The sequence below is a fragment of the Phascolarctos cinereus genome, unplaced genomic scaffold (assembly GCF_003287225.1).
Source record: "Phascolarctos cinereus isolate Bilbo 61053 unplaced genomic scaffold, phaCin_HiC Scaffold_3;HRSCAF=262, whole genome shotgun sequence".
NCBI classification, from domain to species: domain Eukaryota; kingdom Metazoa; phylum Chordata; class Mammalia; order Diprotodontia; family Phascolarctidae; genus Phascolarctos; species Phascolarctos cinereus.
The window spans coordinates 134,594,421-134,620,761 of NW_027555736.1; the positions used below are offsets into that span (position 1 = coordinate 134,594,421).

At 36.7% G+C, this 26,341-nt stretch overlaps 1 protein-coding gene across 1 annotated transcript in view; it reads right to left on the bottom strand.

The window, feature by feature from the left end:
- Window positions 1–448: 448 nt before the first annotated feature.
- Window positions 449–26,341, bottom strand: part of CHSY1 (chondroitin sulfate synthase 1) — an 88,963-nt gene continuing 63,070 nt past the window's right edge. Inside the window, exon 3 of the mRNA XM_020963694.2 lies at window positions 449–6,619. Within this exon, the coding sequence (XP_020819353.1) occupies window positions 5,027–6,619 (1,593 nt within the window). The 3' untranslated portion in view covers window positions 449–5,026. The remainder of the gene's footprint in view (window positions 6,620–26,341) is intronic.

Sequence of the window (26,341 nt, forward strand, 5' to 3'; positions counted from 1 at the left end):
TAATTTGCTTTGAATGTGTATTTTCATTTATCATACAGATAATGAAAAATCCCACCCGCCCTTACCCCCAACAAATATCAAACAATCCTTTCAAAAAATTAAGCCATTAACAGAGTGGCCATACAGTGAAGCACTTTTCTACTGCTAATCATGCAAAATGATTTAATTGATTTAATCTATTTTACTACATAGCAATGTGAGGTTACGTCAATAAAAAAAAATATTTCAGACTAAGTAGATTTTGTTAAACCAACATTTTTAACTCCAGCAAACGGGAAACTTTTTTTCTGTGGGCACTAAAAATTGAGGAAAGCAAAGCAGGTAATTTCTTAAAGAAAATACAATCCACTTTGTGTTATCACATAAAGCAACTTCCAGAATTTTAGCACATAACCTACTTTACCAATCTGTGATGCAAGTTATCTATCAATTTATAACAGTAATACAGTTCAATTCCCCAGGACTATATTTAATGAAATTAATGCATTACATTTCCAGTTAGGCCAAAAACAAGGTATAAAAGGGCATCTTATTAGCAGTTCTAAATCTGCACAAATTCTCAACGTCATGACACCTAGCCACTAGCAATCAGCCTGGTGAAAAGGCAGTACCAATAAGATTCAGGGCTTTGGTCCTCCAATTTCCCTTGTGGATAGAATCCTTGTTTTATAAGTGACGGGATCCAAATTTCAGGGATAAGTTTGGAAACATCAGTTCAGTCCTCAAAAACATCCTTAGCAGAAATAGTTTTTTCTGATGGGAAGGTGAAAGACTCTTAAAATCCATTTCCTTTACTAGACACGTACATCATATTCAAGGGGATTAAAAAGGGTTGGATGCATAGAGGAAAAGGACCAACACATTTGTATGATCTCATCAAGAATGCCAGATTAAGGAGGAAAATGATGTGCATCACACATCATATATGTGAATGTGTATAGTAATATGAGGGAAAAAAAGGATCAGATCAGATCAGATAAATACCACAATAAAATTAGGGGTACAGAATTCAAGAAACATCCTACTTATTATGAAAATACTTTACTATAAATATCCCTACTTCCTTATCTGCTATTCAGAGAGAAATAACATTTCTGTGCATTATTGTCCTGTCTTGGCCATGTGGATTGGAAGGTTTGGTTGAGGTGTGATTAAGAAGGCTGGGCAGGAAGGAAGCTTAAGATAGATTTTGCTTACATATTTGAAAAGAATTTGTCAGTTTGGCTGATTAATGAGACATTTGGTTAATCCAGGGAAAGAAAAGATTTTTATTATTTCAGTCTAAATTTATTCTTAATTTTGAATTTTATACTGCCCCAAGACACCGTTAGCAATTTTTCTCTTCTCTCCTTTTCCCATCTCTGGACTCTCTAACACCCTTAAACACTGTACAAGCCATTCAAAAAAGTTGTTTCCTAAGGCACAGGTCTGGAGAGGGGTATGTTTCATTATCTTTTCTCCCGGACATTGACTGTTATTTTTCAGTTACTATTCTCTAAAACACTAAGGTAAAGGAACATATTTTCCACAGGTCCACTGTCTGCTTTCATAGTTAGATGGGAGGATAACCAGACATTTTCAATGACATTTAGACATCTAAGCTCTAGGGTGACTAAGTCTTGATCTGAGCTGAAGTGTTGATCTTGGCCCTCTGCAAAAGAGAAAAAACTCAATTACTTGAAAAGGGATCACTTCCACAGGAAATAATAGATTACTAATGTCTGCCTGGAATTTGCTTACTACAAAGTATATGATTCCATTTCTATTTTGCAGTAATGGCACTACTAGACATCCTACCACATATCCATAGGAACACAGGCGCTTAAGACTCGGAAAAATTAGTTGTCAAATCTAATCCTCTCATTTAACAGATGAGGAAACTGAAAAGAACAGAGAGGAAGGGACTAGCTTAAGGTCATAATCTCCTTACTCTCAATGTACTATTGGAGTTGCCATTGTGCCACTTGGGAAATTCATTCCATGCCCAATTCCAGACAGAACGTCACACAAACCACTTCAAAGAAATCATTGCTTAACTTTCTCTAACAGGATTATTTAAGGGGCTGGTCAGGCTACAAGCGAAAGTGACGGGGCACAGCTTACGTCCTGAAGCTCAGAAAAGCCCTCCTAGTTCCTTCCTACAATCAGTTTTGGGGAGTTGAAGATGACAAGGAGCCTATTATGGTAGCTACCTGAAAAGTGGTTTAGGGCTGATGTGCTAAGTAAGGGCCTCCTATGCTACCCTGTGGCAGAGATGTTGGTGAACTGTGGTCAAGATCAGAAAGAGAAAAACCACATTGCCTGAGATTAACAATGGCTAAGGAGTTTTAGAAAGCCCCAGGTCCTCATGAGGGGCCTCTGTGAGGATTCTAATCTATCTTGAGAGACAGTGAAATTAAAAAGCACTAATTCTTGTATTTGATGAGGATAACATCTGATAATAGTAATAGGGAATCCCTAAATAGTACCTTAATGCCTTGAAACCACTTGTGTTTTGGATCAGAAGTGTCAAGCACACTACCCGCCCCCCCCCCAGCTGCTGAACCAGACTGAAATGTAATTGGGAAACATTTAATAAATGAAAATACAATAGAATATAGGTACTGTTATTATGTGGTTTTCTAAGTTAATATGTAGTCTGCAGAGGGGTTAGTGGCCCTGTTTCAATTTGAGTTTGAAACTACTTCGGGAGGAAACAATTTCTAGAGGTCACAGGGAACAAGACTCAGTTATATCTTCCCCAAATTATCTGATTCTGTAATTAATGTTAAAGTTCTACCTTTAGAACCATGTGTGCAAGAGAAGTAAACTTTAACTTAGTTTGTAAGAGAATAATTTTATCTTGTAATTTTCACTTATGGAAGACTAAATTTTTAACAACCTCAAACACAAGTTATCAAGGTGAACGTGACTCAATCCTTACCTAGACTGGCAAAATTTAATATCGCAAATTATTAAGCAATTTTAAGAAGAACAAAATAAAGCTACCCTGCCCCCCCAAAAAAATCTCATTTCCTTGAAGTTCTATAATTTATTATGAAGAGGAAGGGAAGAGAGGAATTAAACTACTTTGTCAGAATGAATAACAATAAGCAGTTCTTTTTATTCATTAAGGGCTTTTTAAATCTGTTCTTTCTCCTGGAAAGGCTAAAATTTCCCATAAAAAGACTGTCAATTATATTGAATTATAGCAATTCCTATTGAAAGTACAGTATCATTATCTTGGGACTTGACAGTAATTATGCTATAAATACCTATTCTGGGAGTTTAATACTCTACCACAAAAGTTTACTGAGCCCTGGCACCAAAGGTCTCACTGTATATGTTATTTTATTATTGGATTATATATGCCAACAATATGTAACTTATCCTACAACTTTATCCTAAAACTCTCAAGAACACAGAGTTAACTAGATAGCATGAGGAAGAGACAAAGTGAGAGTTCATTCCATGAATAAATGCATGGATAAGTACTTATAAATTAGTTTCACAGAAAAAGTATAGCTCAAAGAACCATTTTATCATCGGTCAGTCTTTAAAATAAGTATGCTATCCCTCCTCCTCTCCAAATGTAATAACATTCTTTATTTAAACTAGGAATAATGAGACTAAATGGTGCTAAAAAGTAAAAATAAAAAATATCATTCACTAGTTTATTTTTCCATCTGAGCAACCAGCTATTTACACATAGGTAGGTAGGTCTCAAATGATGTATTAAAATGGCAATTCTATCAGTCTGAACTCTAAATGAAAAAAAGATTTCCTTTCATTAAGGCACATTCAACCTGTAATTTTAAAACAAATTTTAAGTTTTCTGATGCAATCATATACAGATCCATTTGACTTATTTTCCTTTAATGTATGAGCACCAAAAATGTCCAAAATCACTTAATTTGTAAAATGAAAAGACTACAAATTATAGGTAGGAGGGAAAAAAAAACTTTTCAAAAAGAACTCTTTGGAGATCAGTTTACTGCAAAGAAGACATACACTAACAGTGATTTTTTAAAAATTCCTAATACACACAAATATTAATAACTAACAGGCATTCAAAAATAGGACAGGAATCTATGCCATGGTTATTAAATAAATTAAAAGGTATATCAGATACAGAAAAATAAAGCAGTTTTCAAAGAATGAAATAACCATCTTCAACATAACACAAATGGGATAAAGTGAATGCAGTTAGAAATACAGAACACTGTATATTTTCCCCCCAATGTCCTCATTAGAGAGGGAATTGTTTTTTAAGGTTTACTTACATACTTTAGATTTGCAACAATAATTCTGCATTGCCAGACTAAATATTAACATATTGCCTTTCAGCTTTAAAGTAAAGGACCAGGAAAGGAGAAATACTAAATTCCCCTTGGAATATGATTCAAATCCATTTAGGACTTAATGCCAAACAAATTGCTATGAATAACCACATAACATATTGTGCTTTTCCCACTTCCCCTTCCCCAAAAGTTACATAATCACAACAAAATTATAATTTGGGTGAAATAACCTTTGAAAGTAATTTTGAAGATAATGACACAACTACTGTCATATTTCCTTATTTTATAAACCTGAACATGTAATGGCTTTTTTAAAAAATAAAAATCTTTTTGAAAAAGAAAAAAGGTAGAATCTGTGCAATGTTAACAGTCACAACAGAACATTTACCAAAGATACAGTGTTTTGTTACAATAATACTTTGCATTAATGTTCATGTTCTCTACTATAGAACCATAGCAAAGAAGTCTGGAATGAAAAGGTTAAAAAAAAAGATTTTTTTGTTCATCATAGTTCTATTTCAAGTCACAATTATGCAGGATTGCTACATAATGTTCAACAAGATGTGTTCAAAGGCAAATATTGATCACATTTTTGTTCAAAAAGCTCAGTCTCTAAGGAGTTCTTTGTAAGAAAATCACTTCTAAAATATATCCTTGTGTGGACTTCAAAAATGACCTATCATATTAAAATTTTTAAAAATAAATTAGGTAATTAAAAAAAGAGTCTTATCCAGCAGAGCTGGACATCAGGCTGTCCTCACTGAGCCATTATTATTGCTGCTTTTCCCATAATTTGGGTCATTTTTTTCTAGCCATAACTCAGCCAACTGCTGTGTAGATCCATATGTTGATGCTTTAGACCCTAAGCACATTTTGTACTGTTTGGGATCAAGATTAGGATCACAAAAGACAGGATGGTGAACATGGACTACTCCAACTTCTTGGCTTCTAAAAGTCTTCAAACCAGCTTGAACCACTTTGTTGAAAAGGTCCACATCCTCAAGTCCCCAACCTTGAATAGAAACATCAAAGCCACCTACTCTAACAAGATCTCCCTTATAAATACAAGTAATGCCAAACCCATAGTTTCTCCAGAAGCCAGTTTTCTGAGTGAAGGCAAAATGGTTGTCACTGGGAACTGTCCCACTATAAACAATCTTTGGATCATACTGGCTGAAGATGATTGGAAAATATATTTGTTGGCCCAAAACCGTATTTGCTCGACATCGTTGTAGGAATTCTGTAGTAAACACCAGGTCAACATCACAGAAGAACAACAAAGATTCATTATTAAACTGAGAAGATCCAACTTCAAGTGCCAGAGCTCTTGAGAATTCTCCAGAAACTGGCAAAATCTGCATATCAGCTTTAGGATATTTAACACGATAATCTCTCATCAATTCTACTTGTTTTGCTTTGTCAGGGTTAGAGTCAGAATTGAAAAGTAGGACAACAAGCTTGACACTTTGATTTGGAATGAGACATGTCTTTTCAAAATTCCCCATAAATCTCACAAACATGTCAAATCGTCCAGACAAAGGAATCAAGATATTTATCTTTGTATCTTTGGGTTCTTTGTTTTCATTTTTTGATCCAGGAAGCTGAAAAGGAACAAACATCTTCAGGGAATTTGAGAGAAAAGATAAGGATCCAGATTCCTGGTTAATTTTGTTGGCCAATTCTTTGGCATCCATTTCTTCATGCTCCATAAACTGGATCTTGCTGAAGGTCTGTTGCAAGTAGGCATGCCTTCTCACAGGAACAGTCATTTTTTTCCCTTTATGTTTTTTGTACAGGAGTAGAAGGTCGAGAATGTATTCAGCCCCATACATTGGATTGACTCTACGATAACCATACTGTATTTCCTTGAAATCAATAATTCGCCCCCTGGTCTTAGCATTTGCATTGATCATTTCCATGACTTGCATAACAATGTCTTCCAAAGCTTCTCTCTGAGAAGAGTCCATTCCTCTCCTGGGGGGCTGACCATCAGTAGCTGAATATAAGTATTTTCCAGTAAGAAACTCCCATTCTAAAATCTCCTCTCGCTGACGTGGCTGAAACCTCATAAAAGAAGGTGGAATTCCCAACTGGAGATCTTCTTTGTGAATCTCTGTGTTACTGTACTTGCTCATCAGAACAATTTCTCTGTGGAGCTGTATGGTTCGGTGACGCAGTTCAGCTATTTTGCGACTCAACATGTAGCTGTGAAGTCTATATTGGTAAGGAGGGTTTTTGTTGGGATGTAAAGTTATAGCTCGGTGGATTTTGCTGTTGTGCAGATCTCGGATGTAACCCTTTTTGTTCTGTTCGTAGTTCTCATAAAATAGCTGCTGCATCTAGTTTAAAAAAAAGATAAACAAAGTTATTATTTTAATATTGTATAATTTTTAACTCTGCTCTACTTCAGCAATTCTTGATCTACGCATTAGCCCACTCTAAAGATCCTTAAGAATAAATCTTTCTGAATAAATCATAATACATAAAACGCATTGGTTATAGCTTGACCAGCTGTAAGAGGATTATGGGAAATATTAATAGAAAGCTAATGAAGGAAGAGCTGTAAATAATTATTTTTACAGTAATCTCTATACTTGGTACCCAAGGTTTGTAGTTAACATAATGTTATAGTCAACAGTGGAATCTCCAGAAAGTTGCTCCTGAATGTTCCATAAGGAGATAAGTGAGTACCTGCTGATGTAACACACAGACGTTATCCTTAAGTTAGCATTCTTGAGACAAATGTTCACCATTAACTAAAGAAACTCAAGCGCTACACTTCTCAAACTGAGGACGTAAACAGTATGATGCTATTTGTCTTCCTTCCCTATCCCCCCAAAATCATAGGGTTAGCAAAAATTCTCACTTTGCCTCTTACAAGTAACAAGCTACCACTGCATGGAACTCTAGCAAAATCTCCAGGATGAGAAAGGGGCAGGTATCTAGTAATGCTTTGAAATATTTTAAAGAGCCCCAATTCCCTCCCCCAGAGAAACCCACATATTGCAACTACAGACTCTTTGACCCCCATCCCCCCAAAACACCCCCCAAGTATTGAAGTTGCAGCCTCTTTGAAGTGGCACGCAACAACTTTCACCTCCTTTTAGCCTTTCATGCTATAAAGGCTCATAAAAAAGGTCAAAGAACATGAGGCCAGAATCCTTCTCTTCAAAGAATGAAGACTAAAGAGTTATATTTTATTCCTCAGTAAAGTTGAATAACTAAATAAAATAAATACTTAAAGTCTTTAGGAAAAATCTAATCATTTAAAAAGATTTAAAAATATAAAGAGCATTGTCACAAATTAAATTGTTAATTTATGTAAGTAGATGTAACTGATACTGAAAGTTTAAAATAGATGTTTGATAGCAAAAGCAAATTCAGCAAAAGAAGTAATAATGAGACATGATTATAAGTATTCTTACTATACGATGATTATTTTTATACTCTTCTGTGTTCCCTTCCCTCATGAGTATTCTGAGATTCAGACACAAGTTTAAAGTATTCTAATTACAATGTATCTGAAAACTATTATACCAGAGAACAATTTGATATAAAAAAAGCCTCCATTTTCAAGCAGTTTTTAGCATAGGCTGAAAATTTAATTATTAAAGTTGAATTATTTCAAAAGAAACCAGAGATAAAATTTTAGCTCTAATTGCTGCTGTCTCTTAATGCTACAATTTTAACAATTCTTTAGAACTCTGGCAACCTGATGGGATAACAGCCAAATGAAATTTAGTTCAAGTTAATTATATTAGGCAAAGAAATAAAACACCTATATAATTTGGCATCTACCTAGTCAAAAGTCAAATGATTAGTGCAATAATAATGAGTACTTAAGGTATTCAGTCTTCAATTGGGTACTGAATACTATCTGCTAGTCAAACACCACTCAAGTTAACTCTCAATCAACCACAGTTAACAGAAGGCACAAACCCCACAAGTTTGAGCCAGGAATTTGTAAGAGTTTTTCTTTTCGCCAAAAGTAGCATCTGAGTCCCAAAGTAAAACAATGAGAAAAAGCAGCCAAGTACCTGAGAAAAGCCAGGTGCTGAGCTAGAAAATTTGTCAGTTTTTTTCCTGGATATTTTGTAACATTCTGTACCAATTAAATTTGGAGAGGGAGGGACATAGTTTTATACAAGAGAGTGGTTTCCTTTAGCTACTGCTATTTCTGAAACAGAGAAAACACTTAAATGAAATATTGCTTCAATTCAGGTTCACACTGATTTATTAGTTGTTTAGAAGAAAATTTTCATTCAGGATTTAACAAACTAGTATGATTAATAATGAATGACTCTAGCAGAATTTTAGGCACTGTATCATTTAGTTAAGGAGATATTTGCAAACTATAGAGGGGGAAATCATCGAATCAGACCACGACTACTTTGGGTGTATTGAAGCTGGGATGCTTGGCTAGGTAGGTCTCTGAAGCTCCTTCTAAGAGGCTGAGATTCTGAGATTCCAGGTTCAGGCTCATGTTCTGGCACTGGAAGAGTTAGTCTGGAAAAATTTCTACCTCCTCAGTCTCTTTCTCATTTCTCCTTTTAACGTACAGTTGAATGACAAGGAGTATTGGGCCTGAACAGGAGAAGTAAAATTATAATAGAGAAAGCAAAGATCTCATGAGGCAACAGAAAGAAATGATAGCTCATATTTTTATAATGCCTTAATGAAAGTTTACAAAGTGTTTTCCTTATAAGAACACTCTGAGGGAGATAGTACAAGTGCCATTATCATTATTTACAAATGCAGAAACTTAAACAGTTTATCAATAAATGACTTGTCCACTGTCACATAGTAGGTTGTGGAACTAACACTGGAAAACAGGTCTTCTGATTCTAAGACTAACCAGTGAGTAAAGTGAATAAAGGGGAAAATTAATCTTTTGGTATAACAAGTTAATAAGGCAGCTGCAAAACCAAGTAAATAGGTTTAAGAAGGCTGGTCCTAACACAAAGATTAATATAGTTGGGTCCTAAGCCCAGTCCTCTAACATTAGCAGCTCATATTTATACTATATTTTTTTACAACATCTTCTCTCAGGTATGCTGTTGATTCTTTGGATTCTCGTCCAAGCTCCTAGAGCCTTCTCACTCTGGAAGATCCCTTCATCCTTGGACCTCTAGTCTAGTGAAATGTCCAGGTAAGTCACAGTCACTCTTATTTCTCTCCAATCTCTACTCCTGACTCTCCAGGATTTTCCATCCAGCCACCACATGGGTACCTTTTCCATCCCCTCCTCCACTTTTGGCTCCCTTGTTATGTATGTTTTCTCATTAGAATGTAAGATCCTTGAGGGCAGAGATTACTTCCTTTTTGCTTGAATTTGTAATCCCAATACTTAGGGTAGTATGTGAAATATTTTAAAAATAACTGTTAGGGGCAGGTAGGTGGTACAGTGGATAGAGCACCGGCCCTGAAGTCAGAAGGACCTGAGTTCAAATCCAGCCTCAAAACAAACACTTCACTTGACACTTACTAGCTGTGTGACCCTGGGCAAGTCACTTAACCGCAATTGCAAAAAAAAAAACCACAACAACAACAACCAAAAAACCCTGTTGATTTGACTTGACTTGAACAGCCCTGGTATTCAGGTTTTTATCCTTACCCTACATGTGAAAGAACTGAGTATATAAAGTAAACATAACCATTGCTTCTCAAGGTCACAAAATCAGTAAATGATGGAACCAGGAATTGAAACCAATTTCTTAACTTCAAGTTCATTATTGTCTCTCCTATACCATGTTGCTTTTATATTATTCAGATAACTGGATTTTCACTATAGCATAGCAAAAATATTTATAATTCAGCATGACTAGCAGAAAGAACACTGGGCTGGAAATCAGTATATCTGTAATTTAATCTTGGATCTGTGTAATTGTCCCTAAATTTTTTTTAGTTGTAAAGAAAGTACTTCAAAAATAAAGTGTCATATGAATATAAGCTATTATTATAAAACAGAGGTACTTACTTATTTTTCTACCTCACAAAGCTGTTTGAAGGATAAAATGATAATATAAAGGCACCTTGAAAAAGTTCTCAGTAAAGCAAAGTAGTGATTTTTTTAAAGCTAAAAATTCAAGCTTTTACTAAATGATGAACTTTAAGTCTTTAAGAAAATCATACAATCATATTTGGAAGGGACCTCAGAGATTATCTTGTTCAACCTATACAGGAATATCCTTCTATAACATCCTTCACTTAAAGACTTCCTATAAGAGTAGAACATAATCACAATAATTTAGGGTTTGCAAAGTGCTTTACAGATATCACCTCATTTGATCCTTACAATCCTATGAGACAGGTGCTATTACACCCATTCTACAAATTAAGAAACTGAGGCTAAGGAGTTAAGCAATTCGCCCAAGGTCATGTAGATAGTAAGTATCTTACAAAACTCAGGACTTCCTATTAGAAGTCTAGCACTCTATCCATTATGCCAATTACGTGTCTGTGGCTGACAAGAGAGTCTGTTCCACTTTTGGATCAGCCTAGTTGTTAGAAGTTTTAGATCAATACTACATCTTCCTCTCTCAAACTTTCATGAATTGCTTTCACGTTAGCTGTTTTAATCACCATGTTGCACCTATAAATTATACTGAGTTCGTAGTCCCCTAGAAGTCCCAGATCTTGGACAAGTAAAATATTGTTTTGTACTTTAATTTTTTAATCCAAGTTAGGACTCTACATTTCTCTTTCTTAAATTTAATTCCATTAGATTTGATCTATTCTAAAGGATTACAGTTGTGGCTCAACAACAGAGCAAAAAGAAACAAATTACCAATGAAGAATTGTTCATAAGAAGTAACATAAAACATCATGGAATTGTATGACCAGAAAAGGAGGTGGGTCACTCATGAAGCAAGACTGAAGCATAACTAATAGGCGGTCAGCATGTTACCCTGGTTATCCATGCAATACCAAGAGATCTGGAGAAAGGACCCTAGCCTGGAGGGTACTTACTTGTGAATGATTTATGGGAGGGTATGGGCAGGAATCGCACAGGACCTTCTGCACCATGAGAAAGTGTTAAATTATGCACAGTGATAAGGATTATAAATCCATGTAAGTATCAAATACCCACACTACAGGGTTGTTGTAGAGAAGGTATTTTGCAGGGTACTACAGAAATGCGTATTATTTTCTCTTTGCTAGGCTGACTAGAGTACCTCTCTACATAAGTATTGCATCTGCTTCTCCCTCCACTGACCTTTACACATGTTCTCAACTACTACACTACTCTAGTTCCTCACATCAGTGTATCTTCTTAATATGCAATGCTCTTTCATCCTACATTGTCTCTTTTGACGACAACATACTTTCCTAGGGCTTGCTGGATTGGACTGAGAATCATTCCAAGTCTCACTGATAGCTAAAAGGTTAAATCTGCCCCCCTTGAATTAGGCTCTTATTTATCTTACTTGTTAGCTTGACTCTGCATACAGTTATGTCAACAGATAGCTTGAGGTCATGAGTTTCATTGCTGGCTTCTTTCTTGGTCTCTTGTGGGTGTCTTTTTACAACTGAACTTTCTATGTTATAGCTGCTACTCTTGTTATTTATCTTGGTAACTATATGCAGGTTGTTTTCTCCCTTTCAGTTTATAGCCTTCTTAATCAGAGCTGCAAGCTTCTAGAAAATTCATATATCCTTCAAAGTGTATGTTCAGTCCCTGGCCATTCTACATTTCAAGCTGTGGTTGAGAAATCTAAATCTCATTGTCACCATTTTCTTAATCAGCTATTCACTTGCCAGCTCTCCTTCTCCCTTACTAAAATCTGGCCTACAAATTAGCAGCTGTGGAAAAAATACCATCAGTATCTCTACTGTCTTGCCTAGGACTTCATAAGTCCTAGTAAGGATTCCTAGGTTCGTCCTGAGAATCTCATGTGTCAATCAACAATCAATAAATATTTTACAATACTCTAAATCGTTACTGATTAGAGAAATGCAAATCAAAACAACTCTGAGGTACCACATCACACCTATCAGATTGGCCAACATGACAAAACAGGAAAATGATAAATGTTAGAGAAGATGTGGGAAAATTGGAACACTAATGCATTGTTAGTGGAGTTGTGAAATGATCCAACCATTCTGGAGAACAATTTGGAACTATGCCCAAAGGGCTATAAAAATATGCATGCCCTTTGACCCAGCAATAGCACTTCTAGGGCTATATTCCAAAGAGATCAAACAAATGGGAAAAGGACCCACTTATACAAAAATATTCATAGCAGCTCTTTTTGTGGCAAAGAATTGGAAATTGAGAGGATGCCCATCAATTGGGGAATGGCTGAGCAAGTTGTGGTATATGAATAATGGAATACTACTGTGCTATAAGAAATGATGAACAGGCTGACTTCAGAAAAACCTGGAAAGACTTACATGCTGAGTGAAGTGAGCAGAACCAAGAGGACTTTGTACACAATAACAGCCACGTTATGCAATGACTAAGATTGTTAAACTGAACCTTTCTCAGCATTATGAGGATCTAAGACATCTCCAGAGGCCTCGGGATAGAAAATGCTGTCCACATCCAAAGAAAGAACTATGGAAGTCGAATCACTCTCACTTATTTTTACCTTCTGTTGAGTTTTGTTTCATCTTTCTGATGGTTCCTCCTATTGCTTTTAATTTTTACTTACAACTTCACTAATGTGAAAATATGTTTAATGGGTATGTAAATATAAAGCCAATTTCAGATTGTGCGCTGTCTTGGGGAGGGTGGGGGGGAGGAAGGGGGAGAAAAATTTTCAACTCAAAAGCATATGGAAGTGATTGTTGACAAATCAAAATAAATTAATAAAATAAATAAATAAATATTTTACTACTACATGGCAGGCAACTCTGCTAGGTGCTGAGGATGTAAATACACAGAATGAAATAATTCCCTCTTGCAGTGAGCTTACTTTCTAAACGGTGAAACAAGCACATATATAAACACATATAAGTAGTTAATAAATGCAAGAGAAAGTAATTAAATACAAGGTAGTCTGGGGAGGATACTAGCATTTGGGAGGATCAGGAAAGACTTCAGGCTGAAGAGAATGTGTCTGAAAGCCCTTTTTGAAAGAAGAAACATATTTCTTAGGCAGAGGTAAGAGGGAGTGAAATCCAGGTATGGAGGATGGACAATGCAAAGGCACAGAGAAGGGAGATAAATATCTTGTATGAGGAACAGAGAGAAGACCAGTTTGGCTGGACTGGAGAGAGCCGGAGGGGGAATAATACCTAATAAGGGTACAAAGAGAGATTAAGAATAGGTTATAGGGCTTTAAACACTGCATAAGGTTTTTTTTAATTTTATCTTAGAGGCAAAAGGAAAGTACTAGAATTAGCTAATTATGGGAATCACATAATCAGATCTATGTTTAAGGAAAATTATTTTGGCAACAGTGTATAGGATAGACTGAGAGGGTAGGGGAGACACGAGGCAGGGAAACAAATTAGGAAGCTGTTGAAATAATGAAGGTCTGAACTAGGAGGGTATGCTTCTGAGTGGACAGAAAATGGTAGATACAAGGTAGATACAAGGTGAAGGCAGAGATGGCATATTTGTCAAGTGACTGAATAGATACATATATGTATGTATGGCGAGGAAGAGTGAGGAGGGCAGGATAGTGCTGAGGCTATGAATCTGGGAGACAGGAAGGATGGTAGAGATTTAATTAGAAATAGGGAGGTCTGGAAGAGAGGAGAGTTTAGAAGGAAAGATGAGTTCAATTTTGGACATATTGAGTTTAATAAGTCTGTGGGAAATCCAGTCTGAAATGTCCACTAGACAACTGGTGATGAAGGTGGGGAAGACACTGGGGCTGAATATATAGATGTTCAAATTATCTGCATAGAGGTGATAGTTAAGCCCATGGAAAATTATGAAGTGACCCAGACTGTAGAGCAGATGTTCTTTGTTTTTTAGTTTTTAGGCAACTGGGTTTAGGTAACTTGCCCAGGGCCACACAGCTAGAAAGTGTCAAGTGTTTCGTCCGAGGTCACATTTGAACTCAGGTCCTCCTGACTTCAGGGCTGGTGCTCTATCCACTGCACCACCTAGCTGCCCCTGAACAAATGTTTTTAACCTGAGGTCTGTGAATGTATTGAAAATTTTTTTTGGTAACTGTAGTATTTTAATATAAGTGGTTTCCTTTATAATCCTCTGTGATTCCATATCTTTTACACAGCTAGCTGGTGCAGTGGATAGAGTTCTGGGCCTAAAGTCAGGTAGACTCATCTTCCCGAGTTCAAACTGGACCTTACTTACTACCTATGTGACCCTGGACATGTCACTTAACCCTGCTTGCTTCAGTTTCCTCATCTATAAAATGAACTGGAGAAGGAAATAGCAATTCCCAGTATCTTTGCCAAGAAAACTCCACACGCAGTCATGAAGGGTCAGACACAACTGAAATGACTCAACAACAACAACAACAATCTTTTATGCATTTAAAAACATTCTGAGGGCAACTAGGTGGCGCAGTGGATAGAGCACTGGCCCTGGATTCAGGAGGACCTGAGTTCAAATCTGGCCTCAGACACATAACACTCACTAGCTGTGTGACCCTGGCCAAGTCACTTAACCCCATTGCCTAGCTAAAAAAACAAAACAAAACAAAACATTCTGAGAAGGGGTGCATTCATAGGCTTCATCAGACTGCAAAAGAGGTCCATGACACAGAAAGTTAAAACACCTGCTGCAGAAGGGGAAAAGAAGAGGGCCTGGAACAGAATCCTGGAGCATAGCCACAGCTAGTAGGGTGAGAGATGGATGATGAGCCAGCAAAGAAGACTGTCAACAGACAGGGGTGAACCAAGAGAAGAGCATCACAAAAACCTGAAGGTAAAGTATCCAGGAAGAGAAGGGGATCAACAATTTCAAATGTAACAGATGAGCCAAAGAGGATGAGCACTGAGAAAAGGTCATCCAAGCTGGTAATCGAGAGAGCACTGGTAACTTTGGTGGAGCAATTTCAGTACGGCAAATAGTGCCCTCACACAAACAATCAAACACAGGCAGTAGTCATTAGGAATTTGACCACTATGCCTCATTCATGTCTTCTCAAGTAGTGTTAAAATGACCAAAAAAAAAACCCAACCCTGAAAAATAGCCATTTGTTAACGATGTTAACAAACATTAGTAATAAGGAAAACCTCTTGCTACAACTCCCTGAAGCTGCCCTCCCCAGGGCTATCAACACCTCTTTACTGATAAATCCAGCTGCCTCTCCTGGGTCCTCATCCTTCTTGACATCTCTGTATCATCTGACACTTTTGACCAGTCTCTTCTCCCTTGCTTTTTGTGTGTGACACCGCTTCTGGTTCTATTTGTTTTACCATTCCTACTCAGGCTTCTTTGCTGAATCATCACCCATGTTCTGCTCCTCAACTGCGGATTGTCTCCCAAGGCTCGGACCTGAGCCCTCTTCTTTTCTTTTTCTATATATCCTCTCTTGGTAATTTAATCAGATTCCAAGGGTTCAATTATCAAAAAAGTGACTTCCAAGACTATACATCCAGCGTTGATTTCTCTTTTAAGACATTTCCAGTCTTACATCACCAACTGCTGTGTGGCATGGCATCCTGCAACAGAATGTTCTTTAGGTATCTCATGCAAAAGAGACTGCACTTTAATCTCTTACAATCACTATTGCTACAAACTTTAATAAAAAAGAATTTCTTAAGCCCTTACTATGTGCCTAGCACTGTGCTAAACACTGGAGGATACAAATCCAAAAGCAAAGACAGTCCCTACCATCAAGGAGTTTACATGCTAATGGACAGAAACAACATACATAGGAGAGTTGTGGCAAGAAGCGGAGAAAGTCACAGGGATGGCGAGTAGGGGGAGTAGGGTGATATAACCCATGCAGGAACAATGGCAGAGTTGATATAATCATGCTTCACAGCTCCAGAACAGGAGAGGGGAAAATGGAAGGTGAGGGAGAGGTGCATGTTTAGTGGTGAAGCAGCTGGTGAGAGGGTTGTGGAGCAGGTGGCCTTTGAGGGTGCCCCATTCTTCCAGTCACCCAGGTCCATAACCTCTGAATCATCCTCAACTCATCCCTCTCCCTCACCAATCCTTTCTCTCCTTATTTAATCAGATACCAAGTCTTATTGATTATACCTTTGCAACAAATCTTGTATCTGTCATATTGTCTCTTTTTAAAGAGCCACAATCCAAGATCAGACTTTCAATACAAGATCACCTCTCTCCTGGACTATTGTAACAGTCTAATTACTTCTTTCTGTCTCTCCCTTCTACAAATCATTTTCTACACAGCTGTCAAATTAACATTTCTAAAATGCAGGCCTGACCATATCATCCAACTGCTCAGAAATCTTTAGTGACGTCCTTCTTATTGCTTCCAAGATAAAGTAGAATTATAGTCTGGCATTTAAAAATTCATCACAATCTGGCTCCAGCCTGTGTTTTCAGACTTATTGCTCCCCTTTATATACTATACATTCTGGCCAAATTGGACTATTTGCTGTTATCCAAATTTCATCTCCCTCCTTTGTGCCTTTGCATGAGGTGCCCCCACACGCTTACCTAGAATGCATTCTATCTTGACCTCAGACTCTTAAAATCCCTAGCTTCCCTAAAGGCTCGACTTATATCCCATCTCATATAGGAAACTTTTCCTGATTCTCCTAATCAGTACAGGCACACTTCGTTTTATTGTGCTTCATAGATAATGCGTTTTTTACGAACTGAAGGTTTGTGGCAACCTGGCGTTGAGCTAAGTCAGGTGGTGCCATTTCCACAACAGCACGTGCTGACATTGTGTCTCTGTGTCACATTTTGGTAATTCTCACACTATTTCAAACTCTTTTGTTATTATTATACCTGTTATGGTGATCTATGATCAGTGATTTTTGGTGTTACTATTGTAACTGTTTTGGGGCAGCACAAACTGCACCCACATACAATGGTGAATTTATCAATTAATATTCTATGTTATGACTGTTCCACTGACCAGCCATTCCCCCATCTCTCTCCCTCCTCTTGAGCCTCCCTATTCCCTGAGACACAAGAATGTTGAAAACAGGCCAATTAATAACTCTACAATGGCCTCTGAGTATTCAAATGAAAGGAAGAGTAAAACAATATGGCAAACTTCATTGCTGTCTCATTTTAAGAAATTGCCACAGCCACCCCAACCTTCAGCAACCACCACCTTGATCAGTTAGCAGCCATCGACATTCCAACAGCAAAAATATTATGACTCATTGAAGGCTCATACACGGTTGGCATTTTTTTTGCAGTAAGTATGTTTAAATTAAGGTATGTATATTGTTTGTTTAGACATAATACTATTGCACACTTACTAGTATAAAGTGTATAGTGTAAACATAACTTTTATATGCACGAAGAAACAAAAAAATTCATGTGACTTGCTTTCTTGTGATATCCATTTTATTGCAGTGGTCTGGAAATGACCTGCAAAATCTCCAAGATATGCCTGTATTGCAATTTCTTCTCTGCATTTTCATGTATGTACTTAGCTCTTTATTGCTTGAATTTCCCCAGTACAAGGTAAGGTCCTCAAAGAAAGTAACTGATTTTGTCACATAGAAGGTGCCTGTAGTAGAGTTAAAGTACTTACAGTTGTCTTGGACACAGCACAGGGAAATCAAGTGAGTTATATCAAACCTACTAAGTCACGGGAGCATTGCAATCTGCATCTGTGCACACTAATAAAAATATAGGTTGTGAAAGTATTCCTACAAAATGGTGAGTGAAAAGAAAATGTCCTGCTAGGTTACTAAGAACCAATGGAATCATGTAACTACTGTGCTTGATATCACTTTCCAATAATTAATAAGCATACACATACACTCATGATAAGATTTCTTGGCTCTAGACATTTTTCATTTTTTGGCATGGTCAGTCAGTCCAACAATAAGTATTTATCAAGTGCCTACTGTGTGCCAGGCATTGTGCTAAGTGTTGAGGATACAAAGAGAGACTAAAAATGGTCTCTGATCTCAAGGAACCCAGTCCAATGAGATGACATGAATACGACTCTATACAAACAAACTGTACACAGGATAAGTTGGAAACGATCAACAAATGGAAGGCACTAGAATTAAGGGGGATCAAGAAAAACTTCTTGTAGAAGGTGGAATTTTCATTGGAACTTAAAGAAAGTCCAGGCAGTCAAGAAGCAGATATGAGGACGGACAGCATTCCAGGTATGAGGGCCAGCCAGTGAAAATGCCCAGAGTGGCGAGATGGAGGCTCTTGCTTGAATAACTGCAATCAGTCACAGGAACACAGTGTATGTGGTCTGGTGGAAGGTATAATCAGGTATAAGAAGGCTAGAAAGTTGGGAGGAGAAGAGGAAGATTATGAAGAGTTTTGAATACCAAACAGATGATCTGACATTTGATCCGGAAGTGAACTGGAGGGAACCAGTTGGAATTCATTAGTAGGGAGACAACATGGTCAGACTTATGCTTTAGAAAACTCACTTTAACAACTGACTGGAGGATAGACTAGAGGGGGTGAGAGAGTTGTGACAGGCAGACCAATTAACAAGCTACTGCAACAGCCCAACTGTTAGGGGATGCAGGCCTATACTATGGTAACGGCAGTGTCAGAGGAGAGAAAAATGCATATGTGAGATGTTATGAAGGTAAAATTAACAGTACTTGGCACCATTTTGGATATGTAGGGTGAGAGAGAGTGAAGAGTTGAGGATGACATCTAGGTTGAGAGCCTGGGCTCACAAGGATGAAGAAGGGTGGTGCCTTCAAAAGTAACAGGGAAGTTGGAAGAGGGCAGGTTTTTTGGGGAAAGATGAGTTCAGTTTTGGACATCTTAACATGTCTACAGGACCTCCAGTTGGAGACGTCTAACAAGCAGTAATGCAAGAGAAGTTAGGGCTGTGCATTTGAGAATAAGCATAGGGACGATAACTGATTCAAGTGAAATAGTAATAATAATAAGTAAACAGGAAGAAGAGGGCCCAGTATAGAGTCCTGTGGCACACCCACAGTTAGTGGGAGTGACCTGAATGAAGATCCAGCAAAAGTGAATTGAGAAGGAGTGGTCAGATAGGATGAGAACCAGTAGAGAGAAGTGTCCTGAAAGCCTAGAGAAGAGAATGTCAAGGAGAAGAGGATGATCAACAGCATCAAAGGCTGCAGAGGTCAAGAGAGATGAGGACTAAGGAAAAACCACTGGACTTGGTAATTATGAGATCATTAGTAACTTTGGAGAAGCAGTTTTGGCTGACTGATGAGATCTTAAGCTAGACTATAGCATTAAGAGAATGTGAAGAAAGGAAGTAGAGGCACACATAGAGGCACTAAGGTTTGAAACAAGTGACTAATTAAATTTAAAAGGAAAAATTTATAGGAAGAACTGAAAGAATAACTAAAGTTATAATTATGTTTTTAAGGGTTACTAGTATTACTCAAAAGAAAAGCTGATTTTAATTGAGGGCACTACCTCCACTAATGAAGATCGCAAACATTTTATATCTAAACAGACAATTGCACAAGTGAATTGTTGTGTGAGGTGAAAGAAAGAAAGAAAGAAAGAAAGAAAGAAAGAAAGAAAGAAAGAAAGAAAGAAAGAAAGAAAGAAAGAAAGAAAGAAAGAAAGAAAGAAAGAAAGAAAGAAAAATTTACCTGGTAATGAGAATGGTCATTAGAAAAAAGATAATTTCTTAAATTAAATGCTCAGAGTTCTGAAAGTTATTTCTTTGTAAGCCTTAATGTGCTAAATGAACGAATATTATCAATCATTTTATTTTAAGGAGAAGCCATTTCCTACACATGAATAATCATATTCCTCCACTTGGTCCATTCCATTAGAAAATATTCTGAAATTATAAAAAAGATTGAAGATACTGGGTTTATGGTACTAAAGTACTACTACAATTTCTTCCCCTCCTAGTCTTGACATATTAATATAAACACATTTACATACATTTTGAGCTTGGCTATAAAAAATGCAGAAATAAAAGACAGGCAAAAATTCAAGTAACAGAAACGGATATTACACTATTAATGGTTTTTCATTAAAAGTTTCCATTAGAAGTTAATACTTATTAGCATGACAAATTGACTATTGAGTATTTGCTAGGAAAATCTGTCCTCAACAATAATTTTACAGTTTTTTAAGAGACTCTTTCTATGGTCATTATTAATTTCTTTGAGAGTGTTCTGAGTGCTCTAAAGGTAGTATTATAAAGAAGAGTAAATTTTTATTGGCTAATATTTACTTTAAACCTGTTGAAGCCTTCTTTCTGTTACAGACTGAATATTTAAACTGTGGTATAGTTGTTATGGGTACCACTGGCTAAACCCCAAAAATTTTGAGTGAAAGCAATGTTGTGTTATACTCAAGAAAAACTCACAGGGAAAAAAAAGGCAGCACATGGGAAAAAAAAGACTTAAAAATAAGGTAATTTATATGTAATCTGGCCAGCAGCCACCCAATAGCCCCTAAGGAACTATTCATAGCTCTAGATTAAGCTGCTGCTGCAATCCTAAAGATACAGTTTCACACATTTCAATTTAATTCTTATCGGCATTCTAGGCACTAGGAATACAAAGATGACATCACACAGGTTCTGCTCTTAAGAGGCTTAAAAACTAGGGGTGTGTATATGTGTATATGTATGTATGTATGCATGCATATATGCATGCAAGTATGTATGTGTTACCCGCTATGATAAAACTGCAAATAAGAGAAGTGAAAAGGAGAGGTCCAGACATAATGGGAAATTAGAGAAGGTGCCCCCTGAATAGTGACTTGGTAGAAAGAGGAACAGATAGGCAGATGTATTTGTGTGGGTGTGTAGAGAAGACAAGTCCACTCCTAGCACTGAGGGGAGAGAAGTAATGAAACAGAAGGCAGAATGAAAATGGGGAATGGCAAGAAGTCCAGTTTGGACAGAAAGCGGATCACATGAAGGGACGTAATATCACATAAGGCTGAAAAGGCAGACAGACTACAGATAAATTGTGAAGGGCCCTAAACAACAAACTTATATTTTACTCAGCAGGTAAGGTGGGTATAGCCACAGATGGTTTTTGAATATGAGTGACATAAACAGAACAGTATTAGGAAGATTACTTGGACAGTAGTATGGAGAATAGATTGGAGAGATGAACTGGAGACCATATGTAGTAGATGGCTACTACAATAATACATATAAGAGGGAAGGCCAAAAGTAATGTGGTAGCAGTTTAAATGGCAAGGAAAGGACATAAGAAAAATGAATGAGACAGAATCAATAGGCCTTGGCAATTGAATACACATTTGAAATGAGCAAGAGAGAATCCAAACTGACTACAAAAGGGCAGTAGGGGCAGGAGGAAGAAGTAAGCTAGGGACAGAGTTACCAAAAAAAAAAAATGAGGGTCACTGAAGCAATTTTTTAAAAATACACAAAAGAGAACAGAAGGAAGACTAGAAGAAATCACAGACAATCAAGATAACTTCAAAAATTATATGCTGTTGCCCTGAGACTTCTCCATGGAACTAGGAGAGAGTGGTGGCAGACAGAATATCCACTAATGGAAGATGCAATTTAATTTTTTTTTCTTTTTGGTCTTTTTTAAAGGAATCAATATGTTGAGCTGTACATCTAATACTACAGAAATGGAAATGTTCGATGACAGCATATCTTCATTTCCTTAAAGAGTGTGCCTGCAAGAAATCTCTCTCTCTACACTATTCATCATCTCTTCTTCCCAAGGGCAGTTCTTCAGGGGCAGGTAAATTGCCTACAGGCAAAAATAACAGCTGCCTTAACCATAATTTGTCTCTTCCAGCAAATGTATCTAATCTCATAGATCACTAGGTAGACAATTCTCTCCAGTCATAATCAAGGGCTGGCTTCCTTAGGACCTTCTGTGCCCCAAGGGCTCAAGGAAACAAACTTTTCTTCCTTCTCTTCTGTCAACACACATTGCTCCTCTTAAGAAATGAATGGGTAATTGTGCTGATCTCCTCCACTGTGCAAATGCAATGAACAAAGTTGCTTTTTAGAATAAAAAAAGTTACATGTTGAATTTATTACAAGTAAACTGTATATAATAAATATCTGCTGTTTTATATATGTTACACATATATACACAGAAAAGCATATATGTGTCTGTGTGTGTATATATATATATTACACACACACACACACACACACACACGGAAATGCCAATTTTATTTGGTGTTGAAGTTCAGAATAAATTAATAAAATTGAGGTTTAAAAAAGGGAGATGATTCCAAAACCACGGACATGGGAGACTACAAAGATGATGCTGCACCAAACAGAAACAGAAAAATTAGAGAGAGGGTCAGATTTTGTTGGGGAATGGAGGAAAGAAATGGAAGAGGGAGTGTGAATGATAGCTCAGTTTTGGACATGTTAAATTTGGGCACTGGGGGGACTTCTAGGTAGAGATACTCAGAAGGCATCTGGAATTACAAGATTAAAACTCTTGCAAGAGACTAGGGATTACTTTATATATGTGGAAAACATGTATACAGAGGCAGAGCCTTACCTAGCAAAGGGTAAAGAGGGATTCTGCACCAGGATGCTGACATCTGGGGAATTTTGATTCTTTTCTCTCCATCATTCTTCATGTGCATTCCATTGACAAGGCCTTTTGTGTACCCCAAAGAGTTGTGTTTAGCAGACAAGAATCCCTCTTTACTTTTGTTCCTTAGAATTTCCAGTTTCCTTCAACTCTCAGCTCAAGCACCACCATCTATATCAAGCGCTTCCAGATTTCTTCAGTTGCTAGTAATTTCTCCCCTACCCCAAGCTTTTCTCATATTTACTTTGTGGATGTATCTTGCATTGACTTATCTATGTGCATGTTGTTAGGCCTGATAGAGAGAAATCTTCCTTAAAAGGCAGAGAGGTTTCATTTTTGTCATTGTATTCTTACAACCTAGTATAGTGACAGGCACATCACAAATACTTAATAAGTGGTCATTGACTGACTGAGCCTTTAAGGACCCTTACAAATGTAACCAAAAAAAAAAACTAATAAAAGTGTTACTTGCCTAAAAGAACTTGCAATTACTCTCCAAATCTAGTACTGGTTTTCTTATGGGACTTTTGAGCAACTTTCTGGGCCTCCACTTCCTCATTTGTAAAATAAAGGAAATGGACTAGATGATCCCAGTGCCTTCTAATTCTAAAATTCTATGAATCTACATGGAATAACAAAAAGGTTGCTATATATTTCATTTTATGATTACAAGTCTCTGTTCTTCCATCACCACTAGTGTGGCTGAAGTTACTAGAATATTACAGGATTCTGTCTTCACTGGGGAAAACCATATTTGGAGCATTAAAGGGTAACAATACATTCCTAAGAACTGTTCCCACCCTGTAAAAACCTAGTCTCCAACTCCACCATAAAATAAGAATGGTTATGGAAAGAATGTGCAATTCATAACAGCACATTTTAATAACTTCTAGGGCAATAAATATAACATAATGACTCTTTCATAAAAAGTATTTTCAAAAACTTCCAAATTTAGAACTTAAAGCACTGCCAATGCCATAAAATATTTTAACTTATCTATATTCTGATGCTGCAATTTTGAATTACATTATAAAAGTAGTAGACCAAAAAAGTACTGAACAGAATTTGGTTTGGTAGATTTTTAGCAAATTAGTAAATAATAACAATTTCTCTTAAGAAGAAATGGTATTTGGTTTAAATTTTTTTTAAAGATACATAGAACCAAAGGGTTTTTTTTAAAGATATGTAGAACAATTTTACTTGGCTTCCTATGAACAATGCAAATGCTTAGATAAATTAAGGAAAGGTTCTATGTCAGAAATATCAGTGAAGGGGATCACCAGGCCTAAAGATTTTCCGTGATTTGAGAAGGATCTAAGGACTATAGCATAATAGAACTGCAGAGAGCTCCAAGAATCACTAAATTGTTTAAAAAAAATTATAAAAGTACTCAGTATAATAACACATCACACTCCACATCCCAAGGTCATGACATCAACCCTGATCTAATTATGTTTTTTTCTAAATCAAGGACTCCATCTGTTGGAGTTTAATTTTTAAAAACTGATATATTTTATTTTGACACAACCACTTTATAATACCATCAATCTCTGCCTAATCCAGTAGTTCTTTCTCATTTAAACAAAAACAAAAAAAAAGGTAAGAAAAATCATTTAATTTTAAGAGCCTACAGACTACTCTGACAGAATGTTGTACACTGTATTAAATGTAGTCACTTACTAGGTTTTTCTTTGTTTTTCTTTATTTCAAGTGAGGGTTCAAAAGGGAAGAAGGGTGAAGGATACTTACCCAGAAATGAATAACATAATGACAAAAGACTCCAATAAAATGCATTTCAAAAATCCAATATAATGATTGTGACTAACAGCACATTTAACTTTTTTTAAACACAAACTATTATAGTTTACTACTTCTTAACAGAAAGGAAGGAAGAGACATATATTTTAATCATGGTAATCTGGAACTGACATTGGCTATAATATTTGATCTGAATTCTGTTGCTGTCTTCATTTACACTACTGTATATGTTTCTTATTACTTCTCTTTGCAATTTGAGGTTTAAAAAAATGAGAACATGCTTTCAATGTTAATAATAAAAATACATTTTACTGAAGCTTCATATTAGAGCCAATTCTGTTAGAACACACCAATTTCATAAAATTGGGCTTAACAAATCTACTTTGACTCTCTAGGAGACAAGATAAAATTTTTTACTTTCAAGCAGAGAAAAACATAAAGGGCAAAAATGGCAGCGGGCTATTATGGTTTCCAATATAAGATCAATGTCCAAACTAAAGAAACTTCTGAAGAAATCTTTAGAAATGCCCAAATAGGGAAATGAACATATTTGACCATCATACTAGTGGGCAATGACCTTGCTTTTTTTGTTTCATTTTGTTTTGTTTGGCTAGGCAATGAGGGTAAGTGTTATGTGTCTGAGGCCAGATTTGAGCTCAGGTCCTCCTGAATCCAGGGCTGGTGCTCTATCCACTGTGCCACCTAGCTGCCCCAATGACCTTGCTTCTGTCTCATTCCTTAACTTCCTCTTTTAATTGAATGAGAGAGAACTGCCTAATCCCATGATTTACAAAGGCAGCAGTACCAGAGAATTCTTCAAGGTAGTTCTCCACCATGGCACTGGCTGGTAATGCAATCTCTTTTCTTTTTATTTCATTTTCTGCCAGGCATGTTTATTAATAATTTTTAAAAAGATTTTCCTGGGGGCAGCTGAGTGGCACAGTGGATAGAGCCCTGGCTCTGGAATCAGGAGGACTTGAGTTCAAATCCAGACTCAGACACACAACACTCACTAGCTGTGTGACTCTGGGCAAGTCACTTAACCCCAACTGCCTCACCAAAAAAAAATAAATAAATAAAGATTTTCCTGCAAGGCAATTTTGCATTTCTGGCATAGTTGATTCTTTCTCACCCTCTCCTTACCTTCTTTTATCCTAAATATCAGTTCATTTCAAATTGTGACCATTTCTCCTTAACCTTAGAAAGGCTCTGATCCCACAAGAGTGTGTGTGTGTGTGTGTGTGTGTGTGTGTGTGTATTTTAAGTTAAGGAGGTACAACAGTAATCATTTCATTGATGACAAAACCTACACTAGTATTTTTTTAAAAAGAGAAGCCTACCTTTTAAAAATTTGTTTTAGTTGTTTTTTACATGCATGTTATTTGACTAATATGGCAGAAGAAATATGTGTGATCACAGCTCATGATGACAACTTTATTCTGAACAGATTCATTCGTCCAATTTCCATGTTATCAAACAACTAATCTATCTGAAAGGAAGTAAGAGGAAGGACAGATGAGAAAGGCTACAGACAAACAGAAAAAAAACCCAAAACTTAAGAAAGAGTTTCCAATGGAAAGAAGAAATAGGCACAGCCAACACGGAAATAATTTCTCATTCATTAGTTGGTGGTTGTTTCTTAAAAAAAAAAATCAGTATTCAAAAATCACAAAGAACATTCCATTTCTTCTTAATAAAAAGCAGAGAAATCAGCAGTCCTACCAAAAGAAAGTAAGCACCCA